This window comes from Triticum aestivum, chromosome 5B (assembly GCF_018294505.1).
Source record: "Triticum aestivum cultivar Chinese Spring chromosome 5B, IWGSC CS RefSeq v2.1, whole genome shotgun sequence".
NCBI lineage: Eukaryota > Viridiplantae > Streptophyta > Magnoliopsida > Poales > Poaceae > Triticum > Triticum aestivum.
The window spans coordinates 495,136,590-495,153,081 of record NC_057807.1 but is presented as its reverse complement, the minus strand read 5'-3'; the positions used below and the strand labels follow the sequence as shown (position 1 = coordinate 495,153,081).

The window sequence follows — 16,492 nt, the reverse complement described above, 5'->3', positions numbered from 1 at the left end:
CGAGGATGTCGTGTCGGTGGTTTTCTTGCGCCGATGATGTCGTTGCGGCCAGTTGGTTTGGTCCAGCTCCTAAGAGCCCCTTGGTTGACGACAACTACATCAAGAAGTACAATGAGTTCTACGACTTCCTTGACAAATGGGTGGCTGGTCATCCTGGATCCGACAATACAAGTGGCTGCTTCCTGAAGGAGAAACCTAACAGGGAGAAAGCAAAGACAAACAAAAGCAAGAAGGGTGGCGCCATTTGGAAGGAGCCCGCGACTTCATGATGGAGGGTGCTTCATTTCTATTGTGGGTAGTGTTCTTGTCTGGAGCTTCATTATGTTGTACAAGTGTCGAGAGTTGTGGTTGTGGTGCGTTAGGAGGGCCACATGTGCGGTCACGGTGTTTTGTGTGATGTGAGTAGCACGCATATGGGTTGTTTGTATCAGTTTTTATCCAGTTTTCCAAAATTAACTGGGCAACTCTTTTCTTCTTAATTAATCGACGAGGCAAAACTTTTGCCTCCGTTTCAAAAAAAAATAAAACTACGATGATGATATGTTGTTATTGCACCATCGGGTTCTACATTGAAGGATAAGGCCCAAGTGCTGGCATGATTCGGGGGTATGCTGCTAACATTGTGTGGTACAAGAAAATATAAGCACTAAAAGGAAGTAGTTGAAATTCTAGTCAGAATACTATTTACATAGTACTTCCATGTTTCTTTTTTACTTTGCATATTAGGTTTTCATAAGTTAATCTTTCCTATGCTTGACCAAATTTATAGCAAAAAATACAAACAATCACAATACGAAATCACTATCATGAGATCCCGGACACCCATACGAACCCAACCCAGCTGCCGCCATAGAAAGACTATCACAGCACACCCCCTCGCAGCCGCCAACATTGCCTCCAGACCGACTCCTCTCCTCTCCCGCCTCTTTCCCTCTCGAGACCCCTTATCCTGGAGTCCGGCGGCGCATCATGTTGATTCCTATTATCCAGATCATACCGGGGTAGGCTGGTGGTTGTTTACATGATCTGGTGTTCCGGTGCTCATTCAAATTGGCCATCTGCTGATTACCCTCGTCCAGATCAGGCAAGGAAGGCAGGAAGTCATCAATGTAGTTCGTTGCAACCTCATATCCGTCCATAGCAGATCAAGCAGGTGGCACCAAGCCTTTAGGCACTGACCGTCTTCCTTGACAACACAGGACGGCCGCCACAAGCCCTGTGGCGGTGGCCACCTTCTTGGGCAGTCTCGACATAGCAGGCATGTCATATTGGTGGTGGACACAAGGTGTGCTGGATCAACATGAGTACATGGATGCCGCGAGCGTCGACCGCACATGGTAGTGAAGGGCGTGTGATTGAGTCCTGATGAGGCTTCCCTACCAGCTCCACCAACGTGAATGCTCGATGTCTCGTCCTGAATCGCCGCCGATTGACTTCTGTGAAGATGTGGCGGGTTGCTGGATTGCTCCATGTGGGTACTTGGCGGCACCCACGACTTTATTTTTGCAGGCTGCATCCGAGCACTGCGGACGCCTTTGGGCTGTCGACTGGCCTCTAAGGTGGTCTATTGGCAGCCTTGACGACCTTGTTGATATCGGCTCCTTGTAAGATGGGCTCTGGTTGTGTTGTGATGTCCACGTTAGGACTCTGGACGTGTACGCTAAAGAGGCGAGATGATCTAGCTTCAACAGGGACTTCTTCATTGAAAGTGGAGGCAGCGGTACAAGATGACTCAACTTTGGTGGTGCTATTCAATACAAGGTCTTGTGCTCTGGAGTGAAAACTCTAGGTCTGACCTGCATAGGTTGTACCTCGCAATGATGGTTTATACAGCATATCCTTGTTGGATACATTGTTTGGTGTTTGCTCGGACTTATTCTTCAAGGTGAAACCCAAGATCTAATCTTCATGGATGGATCTGGTGACGACGACACTTGTGCCTTGTTTCCTTCCTGAAGGCATCGTGTTTGAAGCACTACTCTCACAGTTCAGGTGTTGTCATCTGTGGTGGTTGTTGTTGATGATGTTGTTGTATGCTTAAGTTCGCTTCGACTGGTTGTGTACATCCTAGTCGTGCAGAGGCCGACATGTGCTCATAGTGATTGTATTCTCTTGATGCAACATTATGAGTCTATAAAGTCCGCTCTTTATCGAAAAACTATCATGAGATCCATCATGTAATATATTTACATACTGTATTGATTTGATATTGTAGATGCTATTGTAATATAAATTTTATGATATAAGATCTGGTTACATTTTATAAACTTTAACTTCAAGACAAACCTAATATGCTGACTCTATGCGGAATAAAAAGAAACAAAGGTAGTATGACCATATGAAGTTTACATCTCGTCTTGAAAAAGTCTTATATCTACTACCCCTATAAAAAAAAAGAGGGCAAAGAACCAAATCATCTCACCCATCCATCAACAAAATCCAATGGCCCTTAGTCCTTTGGTGTTTAACGCTGCAAACGGCCGCTAACAAGCCATCGATCGAGAACCCAGCCCCGCCGTTAAAAAAAAAAAAACCCCCGCACCCGCGCATTACTCTCGCCCCTGCGCGCACGACCTCCCCCTCCTCCTCCTACTCCTCCCGTGCCGTTCGCCGCCGCGTAAATTCCGGCAGAACTCCGACAGCCGTTAGCCGCCCTTCACCGCGGGAGAAGTCGCGGGAGCCGCTCGCCGCTCGCCGCTGGAGCCACCGCGGGTCGCCGCTATAGCCGGAGCCGCCGCGGGTCGCCCTTCGCCATGGTCGCCGCCGGAGCCGCCCCGCCCCTCCCCGGCGCTCCAACCCCAACTCCCCGACGCTCCATCCTCCCTGCCCCGCTTCTCATCACCACCGCCGCCCTCCCCGAAGCCCATCTCTCTCCAGCCTCCCCGCCCGCATGCAGCCCTCGCACTCGGCACCGCACGGGCCTGGCCCTCTCTCCTCGGATCCGGCCACCATGGAGAACCTGACCCGTAGGGCATACCCTCCTCCTCTGATGCGTAACACCCATCACTGCCCCGGCGGCCGGTTGGGATCCTGTCCGCCATCATGAGCAGCTGCTCCGCGTCCGAGTGCACCGACTCGGAGGTAGAGGTTGGGCTGTAGCTTGTGGACGCCAAGGAAGAACGCAAGTTGTTGCCGTCGCCGAAGATGAAAACTGGTGGTAAGCCTCTGCAAGCATCCACCCCGCCTCCCGCCTCTTAGTTCTTCTCCTTTTTTACTCTGGATGGATGATGTCTGATCTTGTTCAGTTAGTCTCCAGTGCTTGAGGAAGAAAAACAGTCTCCTCTGACGTCGATCAGCAGAGCCCATGTTTTTTTGCAAGTAAAGAGACTCTGAGTTAATGGTTTTCTATTTACAACATGCATACAACCAAGAACGACTCTACAGAAAAGTATTAGAAATTATTTACAAATAGCTTTAAGCAACTAATGCCACGAGATGATTACATTACAGTGCTCTTTTCTCTCTTCATTACTACAACCTTGATGATGCTTGGGTGATTCAACTGAATAGCTGATGGATTGAAATTCATATTACAATGTGAAAAATGTAGCAGTTTCAGATTACAAGACTCATGTTGCTGTTGTAGATAAAGGGAGAATTAATGTAGTTGCTCTGTAGGAAGCATGTTATCACAGCAATTTTCCTACTTAAATTTAGAGATAGCAACACATGAGTTAGTTAATGTACTAGCTGGTCTGTACTTCTCCAAATAGTAGGCAGAGTATTTGGATAGTGCTAAATATTATAGGATGCTTACAGGGAAGAGCACGTTTATAATGTCCTATAAAATTATGATTTTGAGCAACGGTACATTAAGTTCTACAGTGCACGTGGATAGTGTTGCCATCTAGAATGCCTTACAAGTCTGAGTTCCAGCAGGATAATCAGAAGTGACTGTAATTTATCACCAAAGTGCCTTCAGTGCTATATATGTAATTTTGTTCTAATTTCTATGATTGTATATCCTCGAGAAATAACAGTATTTCATACTCTGATATGGTGATGCTTTCCAAAACACTGGCACATTTACATTAGATATAATAAAAATAGTTCTTCTGCACAAATAGACAACTATACTGGAAAACTTGGAATTACAGTTAAACATTGCCAAAACAAAGTGACAGAATTCACAGAGTCAATCCTGCTTAATTGCTTGCTTCCTAATGGGCTCTTCACCTCACCACATTTGATGGATGTCCGGGAGCGTTCCGGCTAGATGGGTAATTTGTTCATCCATTCTTCTTGCTCTTATTTTTCGCTATGGTGTTGATAAGTGAGAACGTAGCTCACAATAATTTTATGTGTGCGAATGTGTTGCGCCATCCCTTTAGTTTATCCCTTCTTTTTTACTGAAAAACTGTAGGTAAGTCCTGATAGTTAACGTCATTTAAATCCAGCTTATCTCGATGCTTAGGTACTATGCACGTACTGACCCGACCCTAACTTGTGATGCAACCAGGGTGAAAATTTCTGAAGAAAAGTTATTTGAGTACTCCTGGTGTGCTGCTGGAATAAACTGAAGGTACATGTTCAGATTTGTTCTCTTTCATGTGATGGAACCCTATCCTACACGCATAGCAGTGATGAAACATAGCGTACTCTCACCCTTTTTTTCCAGATCGAGATGGTGGAGGCAGCCAGTGTCGTGGCCGTTTGCTGGGGAGCTTGCCGGCGTTGTGGTGGAGAAGGTTGGTTGCCTCCTCTCCCCACCAAGTCACTTTGGCCCATAGATCGAGTTCATGGTGGATAAGGAAGGTGTGGTCGATTTCACCAGGCTGGATCCGAAGGTCCCGAAGTCCTATGCCATGAACCGGCCACGGCGCATGCGGCCGGATGCACTTGCTCAACACCTTTCCATCTCTGTACAATCAGGTAAAGATTTCCTCACGTGCCAAATATCATTTTCAGGTTGCCAAATAGTAGGCTGGGAACTATAGAAAGTGGATTGCTGAGTTTGCCAAGCATAATAGCACACCTATTATCAGATGACCTGAAGAGTATATCAACCAAAGATGCTTTCAGATTTATGCATGCCTATATTAGGTTCCTATAAACTCCTGTATTCTTTTCAATAGATTGCCACAATAGCTTCTTTAAGGCACCAGGGAATCATCTTTTCTATATATCAGGTAAATAGCTATACACCAGTTTCATGGCAAGTGCCTTGATGTCTACATATAGCACTGTATGATACTACTACATCAATCGTTAAACTGCCCATACAAACATCGCTTAGAGCAGTAGTGTTCTCTGAATGAAATTATTATCTGTCCCAAAGGGTTCTTGATAAAACTTATTCTGAATTTTAGATGGTCACACACTGTACATACATTGGCAGTGGAAGCTAATAGATCGACTGTTGAATTGCTCATACAAATTTCTCTAAGAATAGTGTTCTCTGAATGTAATTGTTATCCGTCCAACCGATCTTACAGGATTACAGTAGGAATCAATCCATAGGTTTGAGTTGATATTGGAAGAAGCACAAACATAACCGGACCCGGCTGAGCCGAAAGGTGTAAATTTTTGGCCGTCACTTTGTTCAGTTTTCCCTGTACCTGCACTTACTGTCTTCACCTCGAACCTACCTTCATACTTGCAGGAATGTAATAACACTTTGCATCAGGCTTGTGAGCAACTGTAAGTTGTTTTGCATGTGATACTACTTGGGGTAATGTTTGCTACCGGTCGACCGGCTACAGACTAGGCCGGTCGCGCGAGCAGCATACGATCGCTTGCAATCTCTCGCCTGCGGCTGTGCCACGTCTTCCTCCTTCCCTCCCCACGCGTCCCCTCGTGGGCCCTGCAAACCGCCTCGCAGCGTCTCCCTTATCGTTCCGCACAGTCAACCCATCGCAATGTCTTCCTCCCCCAAATCAGAGACACACCCTGCGGTGAGCGGCCGCCGTCCACCTGACCCGGACTACTCCAGCAAGTGGCTGCCATCCACTAGCCCCACACTGCTCTGGCGATCCGACCGGCCACCCATCCACCTGCGCGGCTGTGCGGCAACCCATCTTGTTATGCCCGCTGCTCGAAGGTGTTACAACTACGCCGCCGTGGTACTTCAGTCAGCGGCGACTGTGCTACAATGGTGGCGAGCGGGTGGTGGCCAGGGGTGCGCGGCGGCGGTGACCGCGGCTGGCACCGAGTGCTGCAACCGACGAGCATTTTTGCTGGAACCTGCCGGCGGAGAAGTTGGAAGCGGCAGGGCGATAAGCTGCAACCAATATCGGCGGCGAGTCGAACATGCTACAACCGGCAGATCACGAGCTACAACCGACGTTTGTTTTTGCTGGGACCGGTGAGAATTTTTGCTCCCACCGGCGCACCATTGTTCGCTGATTCATGCCACTGTTTTTTGCTGGAACCATCCAGCTTTTTTGCTGGAACCAGCGTTGGTAGATGCTACATGGGTGAACTGAAGATGTTTTCACTGTCGTCAATGGCTATACGAAGATGCAGGAGGCGGCGATGAAGATGTTTTGACGGTGGATGGAAAATGCTACAACCGGCTTCGTAATTTGGTACGAGCCATCTGAGGTCGTCGAAGAGATTTTGTGCCGGAACCGACGAGAGAGCGGGGGAGGAGGTTGGTCGGCGAGCGGCAGAGCTTTGAGCTCTCTGTCGCCTCGCATGGGTTTGTGGTATTGGCGGCGCTCGATCACAGCTTTTTTTGTCTGCGGGAGGAGGACGAAACGAGAGCTAATCCGACGGCTACCAGGCGTAGAATCGCGAGGCTCGCGGTTGACCGGCCGAAATTTTCGGCCGGTTGACCGGCGCCTATGTATCGCCTACTATTTGTGTGATTTTTTTTACCCACTGTTCAAGATATATTTCGATATTCTGATAAATCGGCCGATTTATCGTTTATCAGCGTCAGCCTGATAAAATAAATTGGCAGATAAATTAGGTGATATGGCGATAAATCGGCCGATATGCCGATAAACTGGCCGATCTATCCCTTATCATGGGTTGACCGATAAGTTACCGATAAGCGATATCCCAAACATTGTTTTTACCTTAATAAACTTTCCTTCTTATTATATATCATATGGAATTCTTCAAACAGAGAAGAGCAACTCAATGAGTTGGCATACATTCAGTCATCTATGTTGATGCAACTCAACTAACAAAGAGTATTTAAGAAAAGACTACAATATGTAAAGCCAGTGGACAAATTAGTTCTGCACAGTCCGGCATTACCGGTGTGCATGCAGTAATTCATCAATGCTGGGGGTCAGTGCTATGAACATCAAGCTTCACCTCTATCAGTGACATTAATTTGTTGTTTTTGTTTTATATCACATAATTTACCATTCTTCAGTTTTGCATATCGTATTTTGGTTCGTGAATTTGTATTTGGTTATTTCTGTAACCTTATTTCTAACATGCCTTCAACTACTGTTTATCGCACAAAAAGTCGAAATATGTGGAATAGAGAACTATTACGGGTAATAAGCGTTGTTTTCTCATGCAGACTATAAATTCTCTGTAATTCACGTGGTTTTGGAATTTGTCTTATGTGCAAAATATGTACAAGGCTTGTGAGCAGGGGCGGAGCTCTGTTGGGGCCAAACAGGACCATGGCCCGCCCAGGTTTTTTTGCATTTTTTATTTTACCTATGCATCGGAGCACAACCCATGTGCAACCCACTAAGTATGCGGTCGATCTAACGCACTTCACGTCTCGCTCGCCACTCGCCAACTTGCCATGCGAGAGCATGCAGCCGGCACGAGCATGTAGCAGCTCTGCAGCTTCTCCTGGCCGCAGCCAGCAGGGGCACTCAGCACTTGTACTTGTACCTTAGGCCCTGTTTGGTTCATAAGTCTTAGGACTTTTTTTAGTTCCAACTTATAAGTCCCAAGTCCCTAAAAAGTCCCTACTTGTTTGGTTCCTGGGACTTATAAGTCTCTATAAGACCATATTACAATTATAAGTCCATATAAGTCCCTCATTGAGAGTCTTATTTCATAAGTCCCTATGAATCCTTCCTGTTTGGTTTAGATGGGACTTATAGGGACTTTTTTAAGTCCCTAAGCCAATAAGTCCCTGGAAACAGACATCCTTTTAAGCCTAGCATCGGCCGACCGCGTAGATCTAGGGTCGCACATCCAGGGGCCAGTTGGGCAGGTAGACAGCCCCACCCCGCTCCCGCCCTCCGACTTGCTGTATGGGCACCCAGATTGCGGAGTCAACAAGAGATCACAAGTAATCAACGAGTTTAGCAATGAAGTTAGATACAAATTGCTCATATGCATATCTGTCCACCGTAAAGTCATGGTTAGATACTTAGATATCAAGGTTGTTCCACTCGATTGGGGAAACGAACTAGACGGAAATTGTAATATACTGCACAACTAATTTTCCTATAATTGCTTCATTAGATAGCCTGATTTTTGCACTCACTTGTTCTTTACATTTTATAGATGACAATATATATTTGGTAGGCATAGGCAATGGGCAGCAAAGCTACTGATAATCACGGAAGAATTGAGTTGGTTTTTGAAAGAAAAAGGAGAACATTCTAACAATTATATTAATAAATATATATCTGATCACTCCATCTTATAACCTTGTATCATATATTAGTGCATGTGCTTCATTCAAAAAATATTTTGCTCTGCCTTTGTCTCGCCGGCCCGCCCAACTTTTTCTTTGAAGCTCCGCCACTGCTTGTGAGCAGCCTTTTTTAGCCAAGTACTTGTATAATTTCTCTTCTAACTTAGCTATCAGCCTATTACGAAAGGCTTTGAGGATTAATCTTAACTAAATTTTTATACCTGTAGTATTCTTCTGTTATGATTTAATCTTGCACCATGTTAGTCTTGCATCACGTTAGACCCTGGGGTTGTACTTGCTGCAAATGGTGTAGGAACTCAACGATTGTACTTGCTGAAAATTTCAATTGATCAACATGGGAGTAATGGTCTCATGATCTAAGAGTGGATTATTTATTCTGTTCAAATATGTTTAAGAGGGGATGAGAAAGTTTCTGCTTAGGTTTGCGTTGCAAGTGAAAACTTAGTTTAGTAGCAAGGTTATAACGTGTGTTGCACGTGCAAGCTTACTAGTAGTACTTAAGTATACTTTTCAGCATCAATAGAAAAGCAGTAACCCAATATTCATCTCCATTACTAACACAAGAATGACCATATAAATATGTCCATTACAAAAAGCATACAGAAACTGTGCAGCACAGGTATGCATGCACGCACATACACACATACTTCCTCCGTTCCAAATTACTCGTCGTGATTTTAGTTCAAATTTGGACGAGTAACAATTTGAACTAAAACCACGACGAGTAATTTGAAATGAAGGGAGTACATGTACTACCGTAGATGATGATAGTTATTACTCCGTGTCGCCATCATTTATTTTACGAAGAAACTTTCACTCCCAACACTCGTACTTTTGTGTCGAGTGACTAATTAAAGCTTATGCAGTGATGGTGATGGCGGCCAATTAAGCACTAATGGTTCGACCACCGTCGACATAGATGACCTGCCCGGTGATGAAGGAAGCCGCCGGCATGCAGAGAAATGCGACCGTCGAGGCAACCTCTGTTGGCTTGCCACACCATCGCAACGGGGTCTTCGAGTGCTCCCGCTCCATGTACTCCTTATTTATCTGTAAAGTATATCCACAAAGAACATTCGGGATGTCAGAAACATTTTTCCTCCTCGTGTAAAGTAAACTTATCACTTCCCCCAAAACTGTTAGAGCTTCCCTTAACCTTAAACCCTAAACTATCTCATTAAAAAGGTACTAAACCTGGTTTAAAATTAGTGTGTTGTTGTTTAAACAAGCAAAACACCTACTAGTACTTTGAATAGGTTAGACTATATTGCTTACTTTTTCAACCATATCGGTTGTGATGAATCCTGGGGCGACACTGTTCACACGGATGTTGTGAGGGGCCCACTCGGTGGCCAAACTCCGCGTCAGTTGATTCAGTGCACCTACAAACACAATATATATTTTTAAAACTTGAAGTCGGTTAAATTATTATTATTTTGACTTAGACCTAACGAATATTATGAAATGTATTTTGGGAGGGAGTGACTAGTGAGTAGGTACCTTTTGTGATGGTATAGATTGTGGAGCCAGCGAAGCCAATGGAGCTTGCAATGGAGGAGATGTTGATGATGTTGCCTCCGACGGCCCGCACGAGAAGAGGGTGCGCGAGTTGGCAGAGATGGAAGCTGGAGCCCAGGTTGGTGGCCATCACATTCTTGTACTCCTCCATCGTGCACTCAACGGTGGGCTTGACCAAATGTTGCCCTGCATTGTTCACCTACACACGCAGAGAGGACTAGGATTGGAACACTATCGATCGTACCTACTGTGCTTCGGATCCACCTTGCAGACCAGGGTTCCACTCCCATCGGAGCGAATTTCCACGATGTCATCCGGGTGGACTTCTTTTATAACAAACGAAAATGTTAAGTCCACACGCGTGGGCGTTTGCATCTCGCCCACACGCGTGGATCCGCGTCCGTTCATGAGCGCATGAATCTTGGCATATTTTTAGTACCACGTAGGACTGGTCTGGTGTGTGGGCATTTATCAGGTCGCCCACACGGCCGTTTCACCACATGGGAGGGGCTGGTGTGTGGGCGTTCAGCAGTTCGCCCACACGTCACTTTCCACGCACGTACAAGGGCTAGTGTGTGGGCATTTGTCATCTCGCCCACACGTCCATCTCCTCTCCCACACCCAAGCTGCTAGTTGCCACATGCTTTACAGCACACATGGCAACTGCCCTAGTGTGTTTTATAAGCAGGTGACAACTCTCTTTTTACCCGAGTTGCCATGTGTTTTGCAGGGTACACGTTAACTGCCTAGTGTGCACGTAAGCAGATGGCAACTCTCTCTTTACCGAGTTGCCATGTGTTTTTACATGGTACATGGCAATCAATTGCCCTAACGTGCACGTAAGCAGATGGCAACTCTTCATTTTTACATGGCAACTGCCCTAGCATGCTTGTGAGCACATGGCAACTCTCTCAACTGCCTAGTGTTAGTATGTGACAACTCCTAAAATTTTGAAATCATGGCAACTACAGTAGACCAGACCATACATGGCAACTGCAGTTGAGCAACCATGGCAACCGTAGTTCAGCGACATGGCAACTGCAGTTAAACGAACATGGACGAGGGTCTGGAACATGGGAACTGCAGGCGCGCGGTGACTGTCACGCGTAGCATGCGGGGCCAAGAGGTACGAGGCTTGACATACGGGGCGTGTGGGTGTTATCTACTTCGCCCACACGCACGCGTGTAAGATGGACTGGGAGGAAAAAAAGAGGTGTGTGGACATTACTTATTTTGCCCACACGTATGTGTGTGGGCTATTCCTCTTATACACCACATAAAATATGTGGGCAGTCCTTCTAACGCCCACACGTGTGGCACTTAGCGGCGTCCATAACAAAATATGTTGCTAGTGCTCTTTGTTTACTTCGGACTCCCAGCTTGTCGCTGGCCCGACGACTTGCACTAAATGTTCTACGGTGATTTTGTTTGAAAAATTGGCGTATTTTGTTTCCATATATACGAGCAGAACTTACTAGTACGTTGAGCTTGCCGTCGAAGGTTTGTCGGACCGTGTCCATGAGCTTCTCCCTGTCGGCGGGCACGGAGACGTCGCAAACGGAGACGGTGACGCGCATGCCCTTCTCCTGCCACCGCTGGCGGCACTCCTCCAGCTCCTCGGCGTTCCGTGAGCAGGTGTGCACCCTCGCCCCGAACCCGGCGAGCTCCTCCACGATGGCCTCCCCGATCCCTTTGCTCCCGCCGGTGACGAGCGCCGTGGCGCCGGCCAGGCTCCACCTCTCCTCTCTGCTCCCACACTCAGCTGTCGCCATCTCGAACCCCTAGCTCTGCCTGGAACTGCCTGTTGGTTGCTGGGGTTTGAAATACTACTGCGGCAAATGCCGCCACGGACAGACAGATCCATCACGACCATACTGGACTGCCAGCCACTGTAATCCCACATGTATGTTTATCATAGCAAGGTCAGGAAGGCTTTTAATTCCGACAAGGAATGCAGAGGATAGGATAGGCTGTGAGTTGTCCTCCGTCGCTTCTGGCCCATCATACGGCCGGTGAAACCACATGATCGAACAGTACTGCAACTTACTACAACCTCTAGCCTACGAAAATGAGTAGGGCATTTTGGAGAGCTCCTTGGAGCCCTTTATTTGAAAAAAAAAATCAAAATTCATAAATTTCGGTTTAAAATAATTTTGAAAAAAAATACACATGTATGCAAGGATGTAAAGTGTATGTGTGAAAATTTTCTAAGATGAAATACTTTGAATTCCGAGCTGCACAAAAAAAGCAAAATCATGGACTTTAAAGATGAACAGTACATATGCTAAAAGGCCCCAGATTTGTATTTTCTGTGTAGCTCACATTTTATTGTATTTCGACCTAAAAATTTGCACATATGTATATCATGTATCTAGCTATATGTGTATTTATTTTCAGAATTTTTTGAAACAAAAAAGTTTGAATTTTGAAGTTTTCAAATAAAAGGCCTTCATGGAGCTCGGTCTCCGTTTGGCATTTTCGCACGAAAATATCTTATATTTTAAGACGGAGGTAGTACTGTTTTGATCCTCTTCTTTTCTCTCACGTGTGATTGGCTTCACTGATCTAAGGCCAACTCCAACGCACGACCCAAGACGGACATCCGTTTCGTCCGCTTTTCATTCATTTGGGACAGGAAAACGGACACGGACGTCCGCTTGCGGTCGTGTGCCACCGTCCGTGTCTGTGGACTTTGGTTTTTTGCCCAGTAAAACCCAAATAAACTTGCAAATAATACGAAAACATAAATATAAACATGAACGTCCACACATCCACGGTACCCAAGTTCAACACAGTTCTTAATTAAACTAAAACTTAATAAAAGACATAAATAAACTAGATAAAGGCCCGTCGCTGGTGGCAACCGTCGTCTTCAGGAGTCGTCGTCCTACTCGTCGTCGTCGCTGGTGAGGTCGACGTAGGGAGGTGGCTGCTAAATGTGGGATGGCGGCCCCTGCTAGACCGGAGGCGCAGGCGGCGCCTGCACCACCTCCTCCCGTGGCTCCTGCTCCTGCTCTAGTGACCGCGGCGGCATGGCTGACCTGATGGGTAACGTAGTAATTTTAAAATTTTCCTACGCACACGCAAGATCATGGTGATGCATAGCAACGAGAGGGGAGAGTGTTGTCCACGTACCCTCGTAGACCGTAAGCGGAAGCGTTAGCACAACGTGGTTGATGTAGTCGTACGTCTTCACGACCCGACCGATCAAGCACCGAAAGCACAACACTTCCGAGTTCTTGCACACATTCAGCTCGATGACGTCCCTCGAACTCTGATCCAGCCGAGTGTCGAGGGAGATTTCCGTCAGCACGCCGGCGTGGTGACGATGATGATATTCTACCGATGCAGGGCTTCGCCTAAACACTGCTACGATATTATCGAGGTGGACTACGGTGAAGGGGGGCACCGCACACGGCTAAGAGATCCAAGGGATCAATTGTTGTGTCTATGGGATGCCCCCTGCCCCCGTATATAAAGGAGCAAAGGGGGAGGCGGCCGGCCTAGGAGGAGGGCGAGCCAAGGGGGGAGTCCTACTCCCACCGGGAGTAGGACTCCTCCTTTCCTTGCTGGAGTAGGAGAGAAGGAAAGAGGAGGAGAGGGAGAAGGAAAAGGGGGCTGCACCCCTTGTCCAATTCGGACTAGAGGGGGGGGGGGCAGGCCTCCTTCCTTTTGGCCTCTCTCCTCTATTCCCGTATGGCCCAATAAGGCCCATATACTCCCCGGCGAATTCCCGTAACTCTCCGGTACTCCGAAAAATACATGAATCACTCAGAACCTTTCCGAAGTCCGAATATAGTCGTCCAATATATCGATCTTTACATCTCGACCATTTTGAGACTCCTCGTCATGTCCCCGATCTCATCCGGGACTCCAAACTACCTTCGGTACATCAAAAACCATAAACTCATAATATAACCGTCATTAAATTTTAAGCGTGCGGACCCTACGGGTTCGAGAACTATGTAGACATGACCGAGACACGTCTCCGGTCAATAACCAATAGCGGAACCTGGATGCTTATATTGGCTCCCACATATTCTACGAAGATCTTTATCGGTCAAACCGCATAACAACATACGGTGTTCCCTTTGTCATCGGTATGTTACTTGCCCGAGATTTGATCGTCGGTATCTCAATACCTAGTTCAATCTCGTTACCGCCAAGTCTCTTTACTCGTTACATAATGCATCATCCCATTACTAACTCATTAGCTACATTGCTTGCAAGGCTTATAGTGATGTGCATTACCGAGAGGGCCCAGAGATACCTCTCCGACAATCGGAGTGACAAATCCTAATCTCGAAATACGCCAACTCAACATGTACCTTCGGAGACAGCTGTAGAGCTCCTTTATAATCACCCAGTTACGTTGTGACGTTTGGTAGCACACAAAGTGTTCCTCCGGTAAACGGGAGTTGCATAATCTCATAGTTATAGGAACATGTATAAGTCATGAAGAAAGCAATAGCAACATACTAAATGATCAAGTGCTAAGCTAACGGAATGGGTCAAGTCAATCACATCGTTCTCTAATGATGTGATCCCGTTAATCAAATGACAACTCATGTCTATGGCTAGGAAACTTAACCATCTTTGATTCAACGAGCTAGTCAAGTAGAGGCATACTAGTGACACTATGTTTGTCTATGTATTCACACATGTATTATGTTTCCGGTTAATACAATTCTAGCATGAATAATAAACATTTATCATGAAATAAGGAAATAAATAATAACTTTATTATTGCCTCTAGGGCATATTTCCTTCAGTCTCCCACTTGTACTACAGTCAATAATCTAGTTCACATCGCCATGTGATTTAACACTAATACTCACATCTGCATGTGATTAACACTCATAGTTCACATCGTCATGTGACCAACGCCCAAAGGGTTTACTAGAGTCAATATTCTAGTTCACGTCGTTATGTGATTAACACCCAAAGAGTACTAAGGTGTGATCATGTTTTGCTCGTGAGAGAAGTTTAGTCAACGGGTCTGTCACATTCAGAGCCGTATATATTTTGCAAATATTCTATGTCTACAATGCTCTGCATGGACCTACTCTAGCTAATTGCTCCCACTTTCAATATGTATCCAGATTGAGACTTATAGTCATATGGATTGGTGTAAAAGCTTGCACCGATGTAACCTTTTACGATGAACTCTTTTATCACCTCCATAATCGAGAAACATTTTCTTAGTCCTTACTAAGGATATTTTTGACCGTTGTCCAGTGATCTACTCCTAGATCAAAATTGTACTCCCTTGCTAAACTCAGAGCAAGGTATACAATAGGTCTCGTACACAGCATAGCATACTTATAGAACCTATGACTAAGGCATAGGGAATGATTTTTCATTCTCTTTCTGTTTTCTGCCATGGTCGGGTTTTGAGTCTTACTCAACTTCACACCTTGCAACACAAGCAAGAACTCCTTCTTTGACTATTCCATTTTGAATTACTTCAAAATTTTATCAAGGTATGTACTCATTGAAAAATTTTATCAAGCGTCTTGATCTATCTCTATAGATCTTGATGCTCAATGTGTAAGCAGCTTTATCGAGGTCTTTCTTTGAAAATTCTCTTATTCAAGTACCCTTTTATGCTATCCAGAATTTCTATATCATTTCCAATCAACAATATGTCATCTACATATAGTTTTAGAAATGCTACAGAGCTCCCACTCACTTTCTTTTAAATACAGGTCTTTATCCAAAAGTCTGTATAAAACCATATGCTTTGATCAACTCATCAAAGCGTATATTGCAACTCCGAGATGCTTTCACCAGCCCATAGATGGATCGCTCGAGCTTGCACATTTTGTTAGCACCTTTAGGATTGACAAAACCTTTTGGTTGCATCATATACAACTCTTTTTTAATAAATCCATTAAGGAATCCATTTGCCAGATTTCATAAAATGTGGCAATTGCTAACATGATTCGGACAGACTTAAGGATCGATACAAGTGAGAAAATCTCATCGTATTCAACACCTTGAACTTGTTGAAAAACTTTTTGCGACAAGTCAAGCTTTTTAGATAGTAACACTACTATCAGCGTCTATCTTCCTCTTGAAGATCCATTTATACAATATGGCTTGCTGATCATCGGGCAACTCCACCAAAGTCCACACTTTGTTCTCATACATGGATCCCATCTTAGATTTCATGGCCTCAAGCCATTTCGCGGAATCTGGGCTCATCATCGCTTCCTCATAGTTCGTAGGTTTATCATGGTCTAGTAACATGACTTCTAGAATAGGATTACCTTACCACACTAGTGTGGACCGTACTCTGGAAGACCTACGAGGTTCTGTAGTAACTTGATCTGAAGTTTCAAGATCATCATCATTAGCTTCCTCACTAATTGGTGTAGCAATCACTAG

The 16,492-nt window shown here is 45.5% G+C and overlaps 1 protein-coding gene and 1 long non-coding RNA gene across 2 annotated transcripts; one reads left to right on the top strand and one right to left on the bottom strand.

The window, feature by feature from the left end:
- The first annotated feature begins 2,542 nt into the window (after window positions 1–2,542).
- Window positions 2,543–7,149, top strand: LOC123116602 (uncharacterized). The gene is made up of 3 exons (XR_006457133.1): window positions 2,543–3,157; window positions 4,460–4,522; window positions 4,619–7,149. It is a non-coding gene; the product is annotated as an uncharacterized lncRNA (long non-coding RNA).
- A 1,966-nt stretch (window positions 7,150–9,115) lies between these two features.
- Window positions 9,116–11,943, bottom strand: LOC123116601 (noroxomaritidine/norcraugsodine reductase). The gene is made up of 4 exons (XM_044537539.1): window positions 11,578–11,943; window positions 10,085–10,301; window positions 9,860–9,966; window positions 9,116–9,634 (listed from the first exon to the last, which is right to left on the bottom strand). Exons 1-4 carry the CDS (start codon window positions 11,872–11,874, stop codon window positions 9,470–9,472), a joined length of 786 nt encoding a protein of 261 aa, XP_044393474.1. The 5' UTR covers window positions 11,875–11,943; the 3' UTR covers window positions 9,116–9,469.
- Between the last annotated feature and the right edge of the window lie 4,549 nt (window positions 11,944–16,492).